At 40.5% G+C, this 22,876-nt stretch overlaps 1 protein-coding gene across 2 annotated transcripts in view; it reads left to right on the forward strand.

Moving 5' to 3' along the window:
- The window catches only part of jph2 (junctophilin 2), a 26,825-nt gene extending 5,534 nt beyond the window's left edge, over positions 1 to 21,291 (forward strand). The window contains exons 3-6 of one of the 2 annotated variants that reach the window (XM_023835144.2): positions 12,251 to 12,369; positions 16,641 to 17,647; positions 18,720 to 18,815; positions 19,137 to 21,291. In XM_023835144.2, coding sequence (XP_023690912.2) covers positions 12,251 to 12,369; positions 16,641 to 17,647; positions 18,720 to 18,800 — 1,207 coding nt within the window. In that variant the 3' untranslated portion in view covers positions 18,801 to 18,815; positions 19,137 to 21,291. The remainder of the gene's footprint in view (positions 1 to 12,250; positions 12,370 to 16,640; positions 17,648 to 18,719; positions 18,816 to 19,136) is intronic. The other variant, XM_023835143.2, reaches the window with a different exon arrangement.
- Positions 21,292 to 22,876: the final 1,585 nt, after the last annotated feature.

The following is a 22,876-nucleotide window of genomic DNA, read 5'->3' on the forward strand; positions in this document are numbered from 1 at the left end:
TGAGATAAAAGCCCCTCGTGTATCACAAGCAGCAGCAAATACACAAAACGTGAGCTTTCCCACTAAACAGTACTTCCACCTCTCAAAACTTTGTTTCTACAAATGTTGCAAATCCCTGTGCTACTAGTTGTTGTTTAAAGTGTAAAATACTTCCAGATCGTCACCCTCTTTTCTGATGTTCTTATGCTCCTCTTATTGTAAAGGGTATGCTCATGGTGTCACAGCAGGCAGAAGTGCTCAAACTTACTGAGCGGCAAGAAAACTGAGTTGTAGTGTTAGCGTTCAGCTTGAATGCCACAAAAAAACACATTTAAAATGGGAAAAAGCTGTCGTGCGATTGATTGTACAAATCGATTTAACAAGAAATAGGAGCTATCTTTTTAGAGACTGCCAAAAACTAAATGAGTAAGTATTGGACATGAATTGATCACTTACCTGATCCGTCTAATAGGTATGGATTGGCACCGATCCCAAATATCAGATCGATGCACCTCTAACTAGGGCTGTGCAATATGACCAAAATCCTCCTGTTTCCACTCCCCTTCCTACCCAGCGAGGAGTTGTACAGTTTGGTGGCATGTGGGACGAAGGAGTTTTTAAGTCTATTGGTCTGGGTGGGAAGATATATTTTTTAATAGTTTTGAGTTCCCTCAATATTTTTGCGTTCCCTCGCATTACTTTTCCTTTACTAATAATAACTCTACTGTCCGTTTAAAGTACAAAAGATAGAATTAATGGAATAGTAAGTATGAACCTTAATGATACAGGCATGTCCAGTTAAGTGTGCTTTAAGCACTAAAATATAGGGGACAATGCACACTGTGTCATTTTCATATATGTTTTTAAATGTATTTATTAATAATTTCACTGTGTCCATTCACCTTCAGTGATTGTAAACACGACAGCTGTTTACAGTCTTAATTAAATATTAATTAAAATCCAACCATAAAGAAATCTGGAAGATCAAGGAATGTTGCTTGCTTTTGTTGAAAGGTATTACAGCCGGAAAACTGTATATAAAGCGAACTTTTCCGCTGTGTCATAGTTGGGGTTTAAACCCGAACCCACTTTTGGGTATACCTTTAAACCCGAACCCACTTTTGAGTATACCTTTAAACCCGAACCCACTTTTGGGTATACCTCCCTGGTATTCTCGCTTGATGCTGTATGTAGGGATATGTGAATCTTTACTTAAATATTTCAGGAAGTTGGTCAGTGTTTAAACCTTAACTCCAACAGCTTGGTAAAGTTAGCTTTATATGCAGCTTTCAATTTATGTGCAGATTTCAATTCAGTTTGTTACATATTTCAGTGTTTGTATGTGTACTCACGTTCGATAGCAATTGTGTTGCTTAAAGTCAAAGGCAGTGAAAGAATACAGTGCAATTATTAATAAATATGCATATAACACATAATATTAAAGTTACGTGGCCCCCCATATTTTAATGCTTAAAGCACACTTTACAGTATTATTTAGGTTTATCCATGCCTATATAGTGGGATTGCAAAACTACTACAAGTGAACAGAAAACTATTTAAAAAAATCTTTTCCCACCCAGACTTCTTAGGGGTTCTGTAGCAGTACGAACTGGACAAAAGTCCACAAATCAATAAGAAAGAAATCACAAATGTAATGCGATCCACAAATGTGCTCTATTGTTGTGTATATGATTTTGCACAACACAAATGAAAAAATACACATTTGTGGATATTGAAATATTTGTGGAACGTAGTGCATATTTGTTAAGTGTCTTCTGTAGGTTACAAATAATGAAGTCCAATAAAAACTACACATCCCATGTGTTGGTGAGTAACATTGCAAAACTGTTTTCCAAATGATGAAAAATGTTGCCATAAATAGTGTAATTTGCGATCCCTCGAAATAAACGATAATAATATGAAACGATAAACGTTTTTTTCGTCATTGATATAGTATATCGTGATATTGCACAGCCCTACCTCTAACTGGGACTCAGGTACCAGGACAAGGCAGCCACCTTCAGGGTTCTGTGAGGGCATGGATACCCTTAATGGGGGGGGGGGGGCAGCAGTTTTCAGGGATCCTTGAACATGTAAAATTATGTAATTATGAGGGAGCCCAAGGTGACATTTCGTCATGGGGCCCAGAGTTTCTAGCTACATCCCTGGCCACTATTAAAAGAGATTGACAGGTGAATACACAACCATAGTCAATGAAGATATTTCATTTATAATTTAGGTTGTCGTCATAGTTACTTCTCAAACCATCACAAAAAAGGAAACTATGGAGTTGAGTCGGTCCTCTGATCCTCTATCACAGTGATTTCTGCATATTCTGTTTTTCTGCGGAATGTTTGCCATCTCAAAACCGGTTGTTGCTTCTTGTCTTGCTCCCCTCGCTTATTATCACTCACTCTTGTTGACTGACCATCACACCTAGATGCTCTCCTGCAGCTCCCATATCAGTCTTAAGTGACACAGGACATATCCCATTATCTTATAGATAAAGAGCAAGCAAAGCTCTCACTCTAGAACCACTGGTTCTCTGTAGCCACCGTGGAGATACTAAAGGAAGATTCCCCTTCAGCTAAGTCACTTATTTCACTGTCAGATTTTTTATGGTATGTTTTGCACCTGTTCAAGTGCAGGTCATGTAAAATGCCCTGGGTAATGTAACTCTGTACCAGGTGTAGTGTTCAGTCTTGAATTTACGAGAATTACACAGTGTTAAACACTGTTGTTTTTCTCAAACCTATGCAACGTGTTACAGAAAAAAAACTCAACTAAAGCAGAAAACAGTAGCTACAGACAAACACACAAGGATTAGAGCTGGGACAATTGTATGTTTATAAGCTGACATGGGAGTAAATTGTGTTTCCAGGCAACAACAAGGGTCATGAAATCTAAGGGCAGTTTGATCACTGTAAAAACCCAGAGTAGTGACAAACCAAAGAAACTCCACTTTGCTGCAGGCAGTGAGTGTAGCACCAAGACTATCATTTTTAATAGTGGTTGCATGGGACCTGTCAGCACTGGGTTGCCCACATGAACTCCATTGTAATGCCTCAGTAGACAAAGACCCCAGCATCAGCAGTTTATGCTAAGAAACCAGAGGATAATAAAAATTCTGTTTTGTTTTGTTTTCTTATGTTATACTAAACAATTTAAATCTCATGCAGAAAGGAAGAGTTTTATTACAATGTTATGGTTAAAACTGACCCTGTTTACTTAAATATTTGGACATTAAATAATCTGAAATAAGATGACAGATCTTAACTCGGGGAAATGTCTGCTGTTACACAGGCTTGAAAATCCGCTGCTTTCTATGATGACGAAAGATGTCTTTGCAATGATATTCCCTGTCCTGCACGTTGAGAATGTGTTTATTCAGCCATGAGGAGAAGCATATTTCCTGCCCAAGACAACTTGACGATGCAGCCATTCCAGGAATTTGTTATAAAACATTTGTGATGCAAACTATTCTGATGTCTTGTGACAGCTGGAGGTCACGATGATTCTCTGTACCATGGGATAGAATGTTTTTAAGCCTGCAGATTTGCTGCCTTCTCTAGGAGTTCTGGAATTCATATGTAGATCTAAGTAATAAGAATGTGTAACTACAAAGAGGACTGGACCTAAAGGTTTGGAGAATATTGCGGCAAGTAGTCCGAGCCAGCTTTACTTACATGGATCAGATATGGAGGGCTAAACACTCTGTGCATCTCCTTACAAGGAAGGGACTGCTCATCAAAGTTAAAGCACCTGAAATTAACACAGCATTTGCAAGAGCAAGGACACCAATGACGAACTGCAGATCCCATCCTACAAGGCTGGAAACATAAACTTTAGAGCACGGAAACAAGCAGTCTGATGGTCCAGAACCAAAGTTGGTCCAAAACCAGAGTTTGTTATTCCAGCAGACAAGTTGAGGCGTGTGTGTGCGTGTGTGTGTGTGTATGTGTGTGTGTAGGCTAGAGGTCAGTGGATTAGACAAACAATCAAGACTTGGTTACTTTAGAAGTGTGATAGATTACCAGTGGTATCTTTACAATTTCTTTATATCCTACTATGAACACTTTGCTAAAAATCCCTCATATATGATTCATGAAAACATGATGGGATAAGGCAAAGACCTTGGAAATGATGTGGACTCTGTAGCACTCCTGACAATTTGGAGTTAGATGACCTATCAGACTAGGCCATTAGTTCAGCTTGCTGAAACAGGCAAAATAAGAATCTGAAGCTTTCAATGATCTATTATTGTGCACTAATGAAACAAAACATTATCTTGGATCTGTGACCTTTGCAGTGAGATTAATGCATATAGAATTATTAATTACACTTTATATTTCTGTGGATTACCATCAGTTGGAAGCAGGGGACCCTACAAAAAATTATCAAAAGCAGAGCAATAGCATCCATCGGACTGTTGCTTTTATTATGGTGGACTTTAGACAAAGAGTAGTGGGATTATTTTACTCCCAGTTTTTTCCTGGCCTGTTCTGCACCTGTTCCAGTGCAGATGAGCCAAGGTGCCCTGTGTGATGCAATCCTGTACCCAATGTAGATTTAAATTTTTAATTTAACAGGGTCACTCTGGGTTGTGACTGTTGGTTGTTATTTCTAAACCCTGAGACCAAATTGTTCCTGGCCCTCACTCATGACGCAGCCGAGTGAGATAATCAGTGTAACCTTTCCAGCGATTTATCGCAGCATTTTCATCACCGGTCTCCCATTAACTATTGTTCGAGCTCTGATACTTCTGACATCTGGAGAATGTGTAATTCTAAAGATGAAGAAAACTACAGAAGTAGAGTTTGTCTGTCTGACAGTTCTCTTAAGCAAAAGTCAGGTTGTGAGGTGGGTTGAAAATGTAAAGGAAGGGGTGAGGGGATTTAGGGTGGATGGTGGAAGCTTCCGTGGCCACGCCCTAGTCCTGTGAGCCATCAGACAGGCAGATGTCAGGCATTCCTGTCAAGGGCAGCCCTGGGAGCCCCGCCTCCTCTGAAGTCAGGTGTTATAAATACAGCCGGCCCATTGAGAAGCCAGTGTCAGCAAACGCTCCTTTGACATTCAGCTCTTGGTGTGCTCTCACACTAAGGCTGGAATAAGAGACCCCTCCGAGGCCACTGTTACTGGGTGTAAATGACGCACAGGGGCCTAGTGCAGGAAAGGAAGCCTGACTAAATAAGGACAGACCATGGGGCCATTGCACCACAATCGCAAGAGAATGCAACAGCTGACAGCTTGCTCTCTCCCAGTGGAAGCACCGGTGTTTTTCACTTGTTTCCACAGCGACCCTCAGTAGTGGGTCTACCTTTAGGTCTTTCAGTGACCTTAAAGTCTCTGTGGGATGTCAACCATACCTCCCATTGCTGGCTAGTTTGAAAGAAAGGCTTATTATCCTATTGAATGACTTATACTGGCACTGCTGTTCTTCAGTAGACTAGTCCTGCTAACAAAATCATTTCTACCAGCTGTGCATATTGTGGCAGTACAGAATGCAGACTTTGCATGTTTATCGCCATATAGAGTTCTTAGAGTATTATGGCTTAAAGTATGGGCAACTCTAGGGTGTGATTTCGATGTAGTTGGGAAAGCATTTCTGTCTCCTTTAATCCTGGAAACTGCTAAAGTAGCACCTAAGATCTGTGTCAGCAAGGGTGTCAGTTTGCTCCACAAATATAAACATGGTCAAGCTCTGAAATGACTATCATGATACAGCAGTGTGTGCACCTTGCTGTAGGTGTGTCAGTTCGAGCATTTCCTATTTTACCTTGCATTCACCCTGTGAAATGTTTCTTCATCAAGCTAAGATTACGGCACCTCTTGCCACAATCTAAATCTGAAAATCTGGTCGTCATATATGTCTATCTGAGGGGTGGATTGCATCGAGACGTACGATTCGAGTGCTTGTTGAATGTCTTTAGGATTCTGAGACCCCACATTGTGGTTCTGGGGTTGATCTGAGTAAGGTGCTAGGGCTACAGGTAGAGGGTATTTTTGGTTAAGGGTTTGTCGATCAACCTTACCAACCTGTCAAAGTCATAGTCAGCTGCCAGTGAAATGTCCTGCATCTGAGTGATCTCAATAGTTAGAGGTGACCTTCAAAGATGGGGATGAGCCTTTGATATGTGTCAATTCTGTCAAACATCACAGATAGCCCCTACCACCCACTTGAACACATATCCATTACATGCCAGTGCAGTAACAAAATGATCCAATTACAGCATTCTGCGTGTTTTTTTAATAGTCCATAAATCTCTCATACTAAATCCTAGAGAACAAAGGATCTTCATATCATTGTACTTATGGGTTGAACCAATGAAATCCACTACTGGCAAGGGGGAACCCTTAACTGTCATTCAATGTCTTACTAGATAGGAAGAGATAACAGAGAGGTTTGAGTGATTAAAAGCTGAGGAGTCTTATTTAAGTCTGCCTGTTCACCTAAATTAACAGAAGGTTACACAGGCAATCAGGCGCACACCCTCACACTAATATCAGCGATGCACTGAAACGGGGTCTGCTGAACTCCACAGCTAAAGGGTATAGCGACAGATTTCATCTTGACACATAGAATCTGTAGCGAAGCATAACAAAAGGCAGACCAGCTGGCATAAGCTAAATTGGCTGCACCGACGATGTCAAACAATGTAAAGCTTGTTCCTCCGCTGGCCTGTTTTTTTTCCCCTAACAGCTTTGATAAATAAGGAGAGCTACACAGCAGCCTCTTCAGAGGGCTGCGAGATCATGGGGTTTTTAGGGCACGGTCTGAAATATCAGGCTGTGTTCTGCAAGTCCCTTTGAAGTGAATCGATGGAGAGCGGTCACCGTTGAACGTGCAGCCCAGAGCGGGATTCTGAGGGTTGGCCGGGGGGGGGGCGGCCTGATTCACAGACGCCCCAGTGCTGCTGAAGGTAGTCTACAGGAAGTGCCATCTGTCGTGGGCCCCGCCTTCTGCTGCCTGGCAACAGCACCGCATGGGCTATCATTGGAAGGATCCTCAGTGGATCCAGCCAGAGTAAAGCTACACTCCATGGATCACTTTTGCTTCATTGTTTTAGACTATCATTCTATCTGATAATGTCAGTGAGGATTTATTTTTAATTGAAAAGCAAATAAATAAATAAATAATGCTATTTCACACGGCGCACCTGAAGCTCATAGAGGAAAGGCTGAGATTCTCTTACACTTCTGCAGTACCATCAGCCGGAACTTTGGCTATGATGTAATAATTGTAAATAATAACAGCAGTGAGCGTTCATTTTATCAGTAGTTGATGGTGCACAAACAGTAAGAACAAAAGCAGTATTCAGTCAATCCTGCTTAATGTACCCTTGATGGTCCCTTGAAGCAGGATTGGTCAAAGAAGGCTCCATCTGCTGTAAGATCCTGAATGGAAGGCAGATGATACTGTCTGTCACAGGGCACCACAGTTCCAGTCCCCTGTATTTTTTAAAGTCATCAGGAAAGCATCTTCAAAGTGTCATGTCTTAAGAAGAAACCTTTGAAGGAAGGAAAGGGAGGCTGGAGAGGCAGGTGGTGATTCCGAGTAGCCAAGTGCACAGACACTGTAGGTGGCGGGGAGTCTCTAATTGTCCTGTGGCGAAGTGCCTCCTTCTAATGCCCCCCCCCCCTCCCCCACTGGGGGTTGCAGCTATTCGTGGCCCGTGTAGCGTTACAGTATGCCCGGCATCCATGCATTAATCCCAATCACTGAAGCCCCCGGCATGGCACTGTGATATCAGTGGCGCTAGAAGCCTTACCCAGCAGAAGAGGTTATAATTACCCACCGGTGCTGTTTTAAAAGTGTCGTGGCTGCGAGCTGCCAGCAGGGCCACCATCGCCAGTCCCGTCCAGGTCGCCCAACCTGCAGTCATTGCTGTTGGGCCCATGAGCAAGACCCTTAACCCGAAACACTGCTCTGGGGTAACCCTGCACGCTGAAACCAAGCAGCAGTCTCATCCGTATATGTTTGAATTTCGTTGTACCTGCTGCCTCTACAACGACAATAGAGTGTTCTGTAATATTCATTTTTATTCTAAATGTGACAGGTTGCATGATTGTCATAATTAATTTTTGATGAGCTCTATAGCCGCAACATGTTAATGCAGTACAACTGCAGTATAATCACCATGCTATGAGAGGCTGGTGAATTTCCAGACTCAAATTCAGACTCATTTGTATTTATTTAAAATTGCCATTGTGATGCTTTGGCAAGGCTGCTGTGTCATAACAAATGATACTTTGGCCTTTCTAAAACAATCTATTTATGGACTGTTCAAGGATAAAGGAAAGGGTTTGTTCCCATTACAAATATAAATAATATACGCAAGTATCACAAGAGTTTTTACAGGCAACGTGACCCTGCATAGTAGCTGTGCAGCAGAGTTTGGCTGTTAGAAGTGTCATTTACTCCTGTTCCAATTTGACAGTGGGGAGGGCTCATCCATTCCTGCTAAGAATACAGAGCTGAGGGAATGTTAGAGGCGTACCTGCATATAATTATTCTTCTTCTTACAGTCTGACAAGCAGAACTTCTTATTAGCAACATGACTTTCTGCGATCTGCCGTTTTCTTTTGTGTACATTTCTGTAGTAGGTCAAGACCTCATATGAGTGTTTGTCGTATGTCAGGTACATTCTTGTTTCTTTTTATAGACAAGACTGAGTGTCTCTCCAAATAAAGAGGAGTGGAATGTCTAGGAGGCGATAGCAGGCGTTCGCTGCTCAAAGCAGCCACATTGCTTAGCTGTCGTCTGCTGCCTGGGAGGAATGAAAACGCAATCATCCTGTTTATGTTCTAGCTTTATGAATTCGACTGCGACCAATTGATGCCTTTCAGGATTACAGTGCAATTAAAACCCTGTCTCAGTGTTTGGCCCACTGGTCGAAAGTGATTTATTAGCTGTGTTGTTGCTTTGCTGCCACAGAGCCCCTTACATAGAATCTGGCTTACAGAGGACTTCCATACACACATAAAACCTTTCCTTATTTAGGGTTCGTCTGGCACACCGTTGCTTGCAACTGTCCGTGAGTTTGTGGAGCCCCTAATTTTATTGGCGCTGACATCATTGATGGAATTGTTACTTTGTTTTTAGTATGTTTATATTTCACGTTAAGAAATCACAGAAATAACCTTCATTAAAACTCAATTTCAATAATGTATTGTGCGTTACGCAAACAGGCACAAGGGTGGCCCGGAGGGATTCAAGGGTGTCTTATTTCCTTCTATAGTCCGAAAACGTAGATTAGATGGTTTGGTTTCTTTCAGTTCCCCTGGGTGTGACTTGCTTGTCTGTATTTGACTTGTGATGCACTGGAATCTGTTTTCCTTGCCTTGCACCCTGTTTCCTGGGATCAGCTCCAGGTTCACTTTACCCTGTATCAGATAAGCAGTTATGAATAATGAAGGGTGGGTGGAGGGATGCATGAAATATACAAATACATTATGCGAATTGTGACACCAGTTATGTGTTTACATGTAGGTTGGTGTTGCAAATAAATGCAAATAAATCAGAAAATGCCATCTTGAAGAAACGTGAATAAATGAATCCCCAGTGCACATATTGAATAAGCATTAACAACATGTCCTTGCACCGTTTTTTCCTAGCAATTTATTAAAGAGGTATTTGGCGCAGATGTTCGCCGTGCTGAGCATATTTCACTGTTCTAGAGTGGGCTAACAGGGGAATCCCACTATCCTGTGAATTCGCCGGTTTTAAGGCCCTGGGATTTTTCTGTTCCTACTGTTTACAGTCAAAAAACTGGGCTTGAAGTCACTGATAAATTCCCCTACTCCTGAAATATGTCCATCTAAAGTAATGAGCTGCTGTAGTCTTATGTCATCTTGGATTATGACAAAATGTCTGTTTAATAATTTCACATTGTCACACTTTCTCACCACTGGCTTCTGTATGTTTTCTCCAGCATGCCAAACTATTTCCTCCACCCTAAGATGAAAGATCTTCCTTTAATTCCTTAGGCATAAAAATTATAAAGTAATATCTGCTTATGATAATTATTTTGGTTCATGTTTGTAATGTCAAAGAAACAGATACCGTAAGAAAATATGCAGGTATTGTAGCAGACTACTTGGATTTTACAATAAGCAGAAATGACCTTGTTGTCCAGTGTCAGTCCAGACAGCAAATTCTCTGTTTGTAAAAATAAAAAAATAAAATGTAATAGTGGTATAGTGGTAGTAGTAATAATGGGTTTAAATTGATATATGGATATATGATATATGGACAATTGCTACTAAAACAAAAATACATGAAAGAATAAGTGATCAATCAAGTGAAGAAAACTATTAATATATAAAGTCAACAGACTGTGTTAATGTGATCTTTCAATCCATCCATTTTCTGTAACCACTTATTCTATTCAGAATCACAGGGGTTCTGGATTCTATCCTGAATACTACAGGCACAAAACAGGGAACAACCCAGAATGGGGCACCAACCCATCACAGGGTGCAGTCACACACCATCCACTCATCCTTGTACACCTATGGGCAATTTGGTCACTCCAATTAGCCTCGGCCTGTTTTTAAACCATGAGGAGGAAACCCAGTGACAACATGGGGAGAATAAACTCCACACACACAGAGGCATGGCAAAGACTCAAACCTTGGTCCCAGATGTTTGAGGTAACAGTCCTAACCACTGAGCCACCATGATCTATCTAACAAATTCCAAAAAGTTAGAAAAATGGGTTTCATTTTTCCTTAAACTTGATGGGTTGTTTTTCTGAGTGGCTGCCATCTTCTCTGAAGTAATGTATTATCTAAGGAGGTCGATCCAGTTATTAATATGTAATGGATTCTTAGATTTACAGTTCAGCAAATCTGTTGCTGATAGTTAGAGAGGTGAGTAACAGGTTTCTATATTTGTTTGGGACAGTATCTGAAGAAATATCTCAGAGCAAGCAGAGTGTTGGTGACGGTGGCATTCCACACCCCAGAAGGAGAGAAATGCTTGGCATATCCAAGTAGCCTGAAAGTAACTATCAGTGCTCAAAAGGGTGAACTGTAAACAAATGTTTGCATTAGATAAACCAGTAAACCATCACATATATTGTGTGATGTGAGTTTTGTGGATAGTCTTTTATTGTATGAGCTGTAGATTAGCGTCATTGTTCATAGAAGAAAAAAATGTCTAAAGGTTGAGATATCCAAGTAATTTTCCTACTTTGTTGTTGATAGCATAGGTCATTCCTCCAGGCTGGATAAAATTATATAGAGTTTTGAAGTAAATTTGTTTGATTTTCGTAATGTTTTCAACTTCAGTGTCAAACGTTAATGAGGGTCGTTGGTTTTTTTTAATCTTGCATTTAATTGCTGATTTTAGTTGATTGTTGTGGAGAAACTGGTGTCTCTCACTCTTATACGTCTGGATTAGTCCCTGAATGTTATGAACTGGTTATTTTGGAAGAGGGATGGAGATGAAACATTCCTTTTTGTTGCTGGGTGAGAAAGTGAACAGGGAAATTATGAAGCAGAAGGTTTGGGTTGAGCTAGATAGGAGTGTATGTAAGGTGTTAGTGTTGATTTTCTAACTTTGCTTACCACCAGGTTGTCAGAGTTCTCCACATCGTACTGTTTAAAACGTGACTGCTTGCCAGTTGTATTTAGGAATGGTAAATCAGAAATTAAAATGTCTTGGTAAGTGCCATCCATGAGTCATTATCCTTGTGCTGTATACTCTATTTAAGAAGATGCTGTAACTGGTTTGCTAAATTGCAGCGAAGAATGTTTCCTCTAATCCAGGAGCTTCTAATTCATTTTGAAAAGTTTGGTTTGTAGTGTTGATAATCTTGTTCTGGGTTCCTTGTTCTTCCAATAAAAGTTGCTAGTTAGGGTATCGAGAGATTTTACCACTTTTGGAGCTGCTAGAAGGTGAGGTGAAATTTTCATTTTAACAGCTGCAAGCTGGCCCGTTGAGAGGGGGAGAGTGAACCACATTCTTAAATGGTCTTTTATTTTATTACTGGGCTGTAGCTCTCTAGGTAAAAAACAAAAACAATAAATAAATAAAATGCTGGCAAGTATTTTAATGTACTGACCAATTTTCACACAATTTCACGTCCTTTATTAATTTAGATTTATTCTTAAAAATACATTTTTATTATTACAGCATGTTTTCAGCAGCGTGCTTTGCACATGTTCTGGGACCTGCTCGCTCCTTGTTACCCCTCCGCTCTCATATGCCCTTCACGTTCTGGCACATTCACAAATTAAGCACTGCTCCCCACCGTCCTCGTTTTAGGACTGCCCACGCTAAGGCCAAGTCAGAAGCAGCTGAGCAAGCTGCCAGGGCATCGAACAGTGAGTCCAGCATCGCCAGGACGGTGGCCAGGGAGCTGGCGCCCACCTTCCACCAGCCAGGTGAGTGTTTTGGATCAGTCTGCAATGTATCAGTTTCTATTGTACCATGTATCAGTCTGTGCAAGAGACTTATTGTGTGGTAGATTACTGTAGGTACTGTGCGTCACTGTAGGTACTGCAGAAGGACTAGATGCAGTATACCAGTGCAAACCATCCATCCATCCATTCTCTGAAACTGGGGTCGTGGGGGGGGGGGGGACCAGAACCTATCCTGGGAACAATAGGCGCAGGTGGGAACCAACCCTGGGCAGTCGCCAACACACCGCAGAAGTGCAAACCAATCACGGTAAATGAACCACACACATTAAGAATTGTGCAACAAAATTATACTCAGACACCCACTTAATAGCCGCTTCTTTGGATACCCCTATGTAATACCAGGTACAACCAAATTTTGTCTTCAAAATATCTTCAAGGGTTGAAATGTGGGTTCAAAGACGCCTTTCTGCACACCTTACTGAGCTGAGCTGTTGTTTTTGTACTTTTGGCCTCCCTGTTAACTTTAATAAGTCCAGGGTGTTTATGGCTGCAGATCTGCCCCAGACTAGATGCTTTATTATTATCGTACCATTCTCTATAGCTCTAGACACTGATGTGTGCAAGGAGTGTGGCTGAGCTGCTGGAACAACCTTGCCTGGTACCAGCAATCTTACCATGTTCAAAATCACTTAGATCTTGCTCCTTAGCTGTTCTAATGCTCAGCAGCACAGTAAGTGAACCTTGTGACCCCATCTGCATGCTGTGCATATTCCATTTCAGCCACATGATTCGTTATTCCGAGGAGCATGCTGTCTGTGTTAATGAGAAGGTGTACCTAATAAAATGGCCACTGAGTGTCTAACGTGTAGACACGTGTAGAACGTCACATTATGTAGAATCCATGTTCAACACTATAAGAAGTAAAAATCTGTTACTTCAAGTGCGTATGGTCTGTCTCTTCGGGAATTTTACAAAGTTTAAGACTCCCCACATCCTTTGTTGGAAGAGATGTGTTTTTTTTTGTCAGCTAGCTAGTATTCATGTAAGCTACCACTCTTTTCAGTGTCTATTCTCAGTTATCAGAGCCAAATAATAAATACAGTAATCGAAAGCATAATACGCAAACTGAGCTCTGTGCTTGATGGATAAAGGAGAATGCAATATAAAATTATGGAAGCACATACTATTGTCATTATTATTGTTATCATTATTATTTTTCTTGTTCTTGTTGTGGTTATTATCATTATCACAAAAAACACTTCACACGGAGCTTCATGGATCAGTGTGCTTATGCATAAAGGAAGATAGAGGGGGGGGGGACACAGACATTACAGGCTTCATCCTCAGTTGAATTCATCAGTACACCTGCAGCACTAATGGCACAGTTTAAGAAGCTGTGTGTGAGTTCCACATGAGGGAGGATAGCAAAGAACTGGCCTCAGATGGAGCACAGGTGGTGTGGAGGGTACCACAGCCACGCCTGGAGCACACGGCTTTAAATGTAACCAACGAGACCTGGAGGGCAGGAACAGATAGCTGGCAAGGAACCAGATGTCATTGTGTGACCCAATGGCACTGAGATAGTGTAATGTTGGTCAATGGAAAGCAAAGGGGTCATTTCATCACAAAAAAATCTGTATAGCAGGCTGGTAAGTGAACCATGTGCGTTTAAAAGCAATGTGCTCTGCCCTGCGTTTATGCAGTTTAAATCGACCATAATTCCGTCTTCACCCCTTATGTGACGTATTAACTCTGCCTTCAGATTGGATCAGGCCCCTGGAGTTCAGATTCTTCTCACTACATCACTTACCCACCAGCCTAGTTATAATGCCACAGTGAAGGTGATTGAAGTGCAAAACACTAAGAAAAGTGGTACTAGTGCAAATATTAAATAAGTATTGAGCTGAATATAGTCTTTGCTTCAGAAAGAACCTGCCTTCTTATTCAGGTTTACATTCCTTTCATCGTTTGTTTTATAAAGCTGAAACCGATTTTTGATTAATTATGATACACTGCGGGGACCTTTCAGAATGTCATCAGGAATAGCCTATTGTTTCATTTTTCCCTGAGGTTTGTCCTTGGTTTGAGTTATTGTCATAATGTCATTTTACTGACAGTTCTTAAGTAAATTATATAAAAATAGGCTATAGTGAAAGTAACACATTTTATGAGAAAGCTATATTGTCAGAGTCATGTCTGACATTTAAATTGCTTCTGATGAACAGACCTGTAAGAAATAGTTACATTTCTTCGACGGCAGCACATTTTTGGCAGTGACTGACACTGGAGGCATATGTCTCACTGGTAGCTATCACTGTACTGACCATGACCTTGGCTATAATGCTGACAAACAGCTTCTGTGGGAACCTACAGCTGCTGCACACCAGTGTTTCTCATTCCAGTCCTCAGGGACCCTAGGGCAGTCTGCATTTTCGCTCAAAAATGTGGACCATCTGCAGGTCCCCAGAGACAGGGCTGGGAAAAACTGCTGTATACTTTACTTCTGCAAGCAGCTACAGTCACTGTGTACTTTAGTTCTGCCAACAGATGCAGCTGTCATAGAAACCTTTAAATGATCAGTTTTTTGATACTAGAGACGGCCAAATTTATGTTCACGGAATTATCCCTGGAGATGTAGCTACTTGAAAAAAACTGCCATTGCAACATGTTATTTGTCAGATACGAATGTTACCAAGTCTTTCCCTGAGAAACTGGTCATACTGAACAGGTGGTCTCTATCTGGGATCCTATCTGGGATCGCTCTCTGGTGACTTATGAACATTCCTGCTGAAATGATCTGCATGATCTGCATTAGGGATGCAACGATCCGACTTTATCAGTCCCCATACCGGCAATGATACCTGGGCTTTGGGTATCAGCTAACACCGAGTGCCCATCTAGACCAGTAAACGGTTAATACGCTGTATGCCTCACTGTGTGCAAGAGACTGGGATCATTCTTTTATGTGTAAGGCAACATCATACTTGATTTAAACATTGTTTTTCTAACTTCGTAAAAAAAATGTAACAAATAAATGCATACATAAATGTATTGAATTATTATATGTTTTTAATAACAAATAATTCAGTAAGATTCAAAGCGTTTATTGTCACATGTACAGTAGAAAAGTGCATTTCTCTGTGCAGTGAAATTCTTACTTTGCTGTCCACGCAAAAATGTATGTATGTAATATTTTACCTTACCTGAAACCAGTGTTCTTTTTTTCCTGACTCAATCATTTATATCACGATTCTCAGTTCTCAGCTTGAAAAGTCTCTACAGAGGAACAAAACCTTGACAGTAGTGTTCATTTTGATTGTGAATAATTTATCCAAATAATGCATGCATATCCCTTTACCTAAGAATCAGTGCACTGTATAATGATTGGCTGGGAGTTCATTAACCTGCTTATACCATGGGCACCACACATTTGGCTTACAGGATTGTACTTGAAGACATCATTTTCACGTTTATGAACCAAAAGTGAATTTAGTAGTAGTAGGATTGAGCAGTATAACAGTAAAAGCATATCATGGTATATCCTTTCAATGAAACTGTATCTTGGTGGATTTCAAAATACTGGAAGAGCATTGCATTGCAAAAATACTGTCAAAATACCATACACCCTGGTGCAATGTCTGGACAGTATGGAAAGTTAGATATCACCAAAGCCTAGTACTATATTTTAGTGATATAGGACCTAAGCCTCTGTAAGTTAGTTGTGTTATAATTTGCAGTGCTTCTGCCATCCCTCAGAAAGCTGGCTTTGCATAAACATAAATCCTTCAAACTGCAGGCTGTTTAGCACCCTCCATGCTGTGTTAGCTCTACTTCCAGTAATATGTACGTCTGGCAGTGCACTGTTGATACATGAGGTAGTACACACACGTAGACATAAACATACTATAGTACTGAATTGAATGGAGTTGAATGGAATGGAATTGAAGTGAACGGCCTCATTGTCACGATACCTGATCTGGCTATTTGAGTCAATATCAGAGCGATACCTCATATCAGTATCAGCTCGGTGCATCCCTACTAATCCTGTCCTTTAATAATTAGCAACATAGGAGATATTTAGGACAAGAGGGAGTATAGCAGACAGCAGGTTTTAAATATAGCATCAGTTTCTCATATGACGTGATTCATTTGTGACGAGAGGGAAAGTGAAATGCTCTCTAAATGGGCTGGTACTAAAGATCATCTGTATGTATTTGTAATCATATTAGTGAGGAAGTATGTTTCACGAAATAAGCATGCAGTAAATGCTCATAAATTTACTTCTGTCACAGGACCAGAGTACCTGAAAAAGAGGGTACTGAAGGAGATTGCAGAGGATAATGAGAATGCAGAGAGTGTTGTACCAGAGCCTCTACTTGCAGAGGAACGCCCTCCAACACCCCCTGAGAGCCCTCAGTTGCACGTGATGGATAATATTGATTCCTGCCAAACTCGCACGCCCTCCCCTGGACCCCCCACCCCCGCAGAGTTCAGGCAATCCAAGCAAAGCACCAGTAAGGAGGACCCCAACCTGTTGAGCCCCGGTGTCTGGAATGGAGAAAAGAGTAGCCGAGGGGGTGGCAGCCGTCCCAGCAGCAGGCCAAGCAGCAGGTCAAGCAGCCGACCCACCACGCCTTCTTCTTCTGCTGTGCCTGCCCCAGCTTCCGAGGAAGGCCGCAAGCCCTCACGTAGCCCCAGCCGGCAGAGCAGCAGGGCCCAGCAGGGCAGCGACCTGGAGATCAAGCCACTGCAGAAGACAGACTCCGAGTCGAAGGTGGCTGAGCCCCAGCCCAGTTCTTCAGCGAGAAACAGTCAAGTGTATTCCACTGATGAAGAAGACCAGGCTCCAGCCTCCAAAGGGCCTTCCAAATCGACTACCCCTGAGCCCAAAACAGATCTCAGACCCAAAACAGAGACACGGGAGTCCTCCCACGAGTGTCTGCCTTCTGCCACAGAGGAGAAACCAGAGTCAAATGAGGAAGGGAGGAAAGAACGGAAGGAAACAGTTAAGGTAGAGCTGAAACTACCTGCAAGATCTGAGCCCACACCACCCCCTAGACCAGCTCCAAAAGCAGAGCCCAAGCTGGAAGTAAAATCAGAGCTCAGACCAGAAGTCAAACTAGAACCCAAGCCAATAGCTAAACTAGAGCCTAAGCAAGAACCAAAACCGTTGCCCAAAGCAGAGCTTAAAACTTTGCCCAGACCTGCTGGCAAACTGTTGTCCAAGATAGAACCCAGAATTGATATCCGGGCTAAGCCCATTCTCAGGGCTCCCACTGACATGAAAGAGGCTGAAGAGGTAAGATTCCTACATTGATATTGAAACTAATCCATGTCTCTAAGTATATGTTAGAGAAATATTTCTATATTTTAAAAAAAGAAATATAAAATTTAAATAAAAGTCAGATGAATGCATAACCTTCATTTTGTTTTTTGTGGGTCAAAAGTTGGGCTAATTCAGTGATTCTTCTTGCCAAATATGTATGAAGCTCTTTCCTTGGTTCTGTTGGGGTTTGTTCTTGGTACTGTAGCCGGATAATGCCATCTCAGCTCTTTTCCACCAAGCTCTGTAATCGCCTCTGCCACTTAGGTACATTGGTGTTCCTGTGTGGACTGCGAACACACAGACTTCAGGCACTATGGATGTTAAAGCTAAGGAAACAGACCTGTTTGATCAAATTTAACATACCTATTGAGTAGATTAACCAGCCAGTGCAGACAGAACACACTTCAGCCCAACTGGACTTGGGCTTGTACCATGTGTATCTGCTGCAGCGATGTCCCAGAGTCATACATAACTCATATTAGCAGATTTCAAATTCAAGGTCACTGAGGTTCTCTAGCCTTACCACAGTGTAAACATGAAGCCTTGGCCCTTCTGAGAGATTAATGGGCCACTAAATTGTCACAGTCATCATTGTGCCTAGTGAAGTCATTAGGTGGATCTGAACATCCACTACAGATGAAAACCAGAGTCAGACGTTAAAAGGACAACAAGAACTGACCTCCTGTCCTTCTAGCCAATGTAGTTTATCTAGTAAATGTTATGTTACATAAATGTCAGATACAAATTAACCAGAAACCATTAAATCTGAAAAAGATGAATTATGGTTAAAAGGTTAGAAAACTTTGCTGACAACACATATATTGGGCCTTGAGTAAAACATAGCGTACCTTAAAAATGGCTGTATTATCTTTTGAAATTGTGTGCCTTTGCTTTCAAAATTATGTTACATGTTGTATATAATGAGTATAAGAATAGTTATCTTTTCGTAAGAGTGTTCATAAAATGGTTATTATATAGTATTAAAATAATTAAATATATTTTCTGCTTTTCCCTGGAATCACCCTCTGGTTTGTTTGTGTTTCAGGGGCCAAATACAATCATGATTTGTATGGTCATACTGCTGAACATTGGTCTAGCCATTCTCTTTGTCCACATCCTGTCATGAGATGGTGCAACCCTGGTAAGAAATAACCAATGAAATGCAGAGTTCCAGAATATAATAATGTACACAGTAGTAAAACCATTTTTGTGAGGTTTATTGAGATATTTGTATTTTTTTTAAAAGTTTGTTAAAAATAATACTAATAATATAATGTGCACCTTTTTATATGTCCAGCTAAGATGTTTTCAAGTAATGTTCAAATGTCCCATTCACAGATTGTATGCAGCCTATAAAAGTGATTGTAGAAGTAAAATGTAAGCTGCCATTGAGTTGACTTTGCATTTTCCATGTCGATGTCAAGTCTAAGGCAGATCTGAGTCATATTTAATGATTTATTAGGCCACATGGGGATTTTTACAGGATGTCATCTGATCCTGCTTTCTGAGGAAGATCACCTCCTTTCCAGGCAAGAACCACGAAAAACCATGAAAGCAAAGGACCATCTGTTAACGTGGACAGCCCATCTGCAGGCCATAACGATGTAAGGCCAAAAATGGCATTTTATCTGCAGCTCGTTGGAAAGATCTGATATTTGTTGACCTAACCAAGAATAGGTAGAGCATTTCAATGAATTTCGGGGCTTTAAGACCATGCAGGAGAACCTGAGAGAAGTGCCAACATCAGTAATGTGACTCACTGCATGGAATCTGTGAGCCTACACATCAAGGGCATTCCTCAGGGGACGATAGCCTGCCATTGTTTTATGTGCACTCAGACTGTGCAGGTCTTGATGAAAGCCTTCATTCATAAATTAATAACTGCCAGTATGCAAGTGACTTTACGATTAATAAATCGCAATAATATTCTGTTTACATTGTGGGAATTTTACCACAGGTGAAATGAGTCAAAAGAAAATAATAACTTTGTTTTGACATGTTTTACTTTGAGTTGGAGCTGTATTAGGTAGTTGTTTGGATAAACGGGAACTGAACATGTACACTAATATGTTACAGACAGCTATTGAAGACTTAGTATAGGAAAGACACTCTCACAATCACCCACTAGATTCTTCAGTGATACTCATCACAGCTTGTTTTTACATGAAAAGAGAAATGCTTTGTGTCGTTACACACAGATATTTCAACAGTGACTCAGCAAGCTGTCTTAAGTCTAATTAATATTTAGTCAGCCAGAGAGGGAGACATCTCTAGGTACCATGGAAAAGGATTAAGAGCTCTATGATTACAACATACATCAATCAGATGAGTCTGTGTAACCGTTAGGAACTAACACCTCTACAAAACAATGGCAAGTCACAGACAGCCTCAAGTCACTATGCAGTTACAAGGGAAAGAAGTTGTTAATGACATTAAAAACGTTTCATAAAAATAAATGGAAATGTCATAATAATAATGATGTGTTGGCCCTGCATGTGATATCAGGAAGAGCTTTTTACTGAGAAGAGTGAATGGTAAAGGTCATGGAGAAGAAGAAGTTATTAAATTTAAATGCCTACACAACTCCTGTCCAGTCCGGGAGGTTTCAGGCAGTAACTTACTACATAAATAAACAAATTATTTTCACACAGGTGAAGAGTCTTTTGCACTTGAAAATACATCTAGACATGAACTATGACACATAATTTTTTATGTCACAAAGTGTTTTCTACTGCTGCAACGCGAAGGTTTTATGTGGCACACTAGATGGTATTTGTTAAGAATAGTTGCTCTTAGTCTGTTTTACAGAACAAAAAAACATCTATAGTTTATGGATATTGTTACAAAAACATATTTATAAAGGAAAACTGGTCATGTAACAAAACCAAGCAGGTTTTATGAGCATGTGTTCACATTGTAGTGCGTGTTTTTGTACCCTTTTAAAGTTTGTATGTTTCAATGGTATTGTAGTGTTTGCAATAAATGTGAATGTAAAATTCAGTACTGCTGTTTACCCTATTAGAGCCCTAAGGTTACCTCAGGGTTGCTAGATGAAGGAACACGTAGTGTGCTTGATGTTAGAGGGGAGGAAGTGCTGAAAATTCCTGTTTGTGCCAAAGGAATAAGTTATGTTGTTTTCTAAATAGAAGGACAACACAGACACATGTCATGCAAGGGCTGAATTCAGTGTCAGATAGCTGAATGGATTAATACATTACTTGTATTCCCACGTATGAATGCTAAATGGAATCTGCTGTGGTCACAGTGTTCACAAGTTTCAAGTAATGTCTTACTAAGAGCATCATGCAGGGGGGAGGTCAGGTCTAACTGCAAATATTCACAAATATTACCCAGATGTTGTGTATTGGCAAGTACTCTGAGAGTATTATTACAATTTTTCCCATTTGAGAAATTTGAAGCAGTGAGAGAAATGTGTGATGATGTTCACAATGTTGCTTTAGACTTTCAACCAAAATGCATCTTAATTGTATCCCAGAGGAAACATTTATGTACGCGTTATGAAGTTGACAATCCATTTTATCACATTTTAAATTATTGGAATGAATGGTCCTATACTAAAGTACACATTTTAAAATAAAGGTATTTTTCAAATGCTCCTTGAGATCTGTTGTTTATGATTTTGATACATCACACATGTCCTGCTTGAGTCACATGGGTTTCCTCCTACATTCCAAAGACATGCAGATTAGCAATTGTTTTCTATAAAGTGTGTGTGTGTGTGTGTGTGTGTGTGTAGGTGCCCTGCGTTGGACTACCGTCCTGTCCCAGGTGTACCCCAGCCTTCTCACTGCATTTCCAGAAACAGGCTCCACCCCCTACCCTGCGGGGAAGGATGTTCTTACAGTAGTTTTAAAATGTTATTACTGGCTCCATCTACAGATCCCACATGTCTGTTTTGCCAACAATCTTTAAAATAACACTGTTTTTTAAGCCTGGTAATAACACTGTGATCACTCCCCTGACCAGCAGAGGGGGCCAGGAATTCATCTCTGTCAAAGTACTTAACACTTTAGAGATGATGATTTCAGCCAATCGCTTTAATTTACCATTTGTATCTAAATGGTTGTGACAGAATATAATTCTACACTGTATTTAGACAAACAAGTCCCTAAAAACTAATAAAAATATATGGAATGGCACTTTCTGTAGACATATTGTCTACAGAAAAGTAACAGTTGGGAGGCAAATGAAACATCCTGAATATGGTTCAAAGTGTAGCACAACTTATGGAAGGTTTTTTCATTTAAGTTTATAAATTAAATGTAAACCTGCTTTCAGAAAGCTTTTTCTGCTCTAGTTGGTGCCACTACTCTCCAGCTTTACAATCCAGTTTACCAACATCGGCGTGTGCACTCAGAACATTTAAAAAAAAAAAAAATCATTCAGTTAACAATAGGGAAACAATTACAATTATTATTTTTTTTGTGAATTGAGTTGCATAGATAGCCAAGGATAAGCCAGAAGATTTCGTTTAACACTGAAAAACCTAGACAACAGACCTCATACATTCAAGTTTTTTTTGTGTACATGACTCAAGTTCTGGTCTAGTCATAGGGATGGCGGATGGATGAAGATTGCACTGGTCTTCTCTACGACGGTAGATTGAAAGCATCTCCACCTATGATAGCTGGGAGTGTTACCAGTATCTAGGGCCTTAGAAAACACCCAATATCACAGCAGTCTGAGGGATTAGTTTTAACCAGTTTGTTTATTAATTATGAGAATGCAACAGCTGCAACTGAATAGTTGAATAGGCCTGACAGGAATGCAGACAGCTAAACATACTGACCGCTAGCTTTTTATTGTGTTTCCACCTTATATATGAAAAAATAAATAAATTAAATTAAGCCATTTTATTTTCCCGGCACCCTGACCAAAGTGAGTGATTAGCATAGGGATGGATGGATGGATTTTAAATTCCTTTACAGTACCTAGAATAATTTTATATTTTTTTTCCAATTTTTACTTAAAATGTCAATCAACCCACCATTACTTGAGACGAAGGCCATAAAAAAACAGAACAAAGTACATTTTCTGAAGGGAGTAAATATCAGACATATTAAAGGGGGCAATTTAAATGTACTTCCTGACTCAATAATAATGCAGATAACCAAAATAATGGGAAGGGTAATGTATTGGCTATACACAATAAACAATTATTTACTATTGGGCAACATCATG

The sequence above is a fragment of the Paramormyrops kingsleyae genome, chromosome 6, assembly GCF_048594095.1.
Source record: "Paramormyrops kingsleyae isolate MSU_618 chromosome 6, PKINGS_0.4, whole genome shotgun sequence".
NCBI lineage: Eukaryota > Metazoa > Chordata > Actinopteri > Osteoglossiformes > Mormyridae > Paramormyrops > Paramormyrops kingsleyae.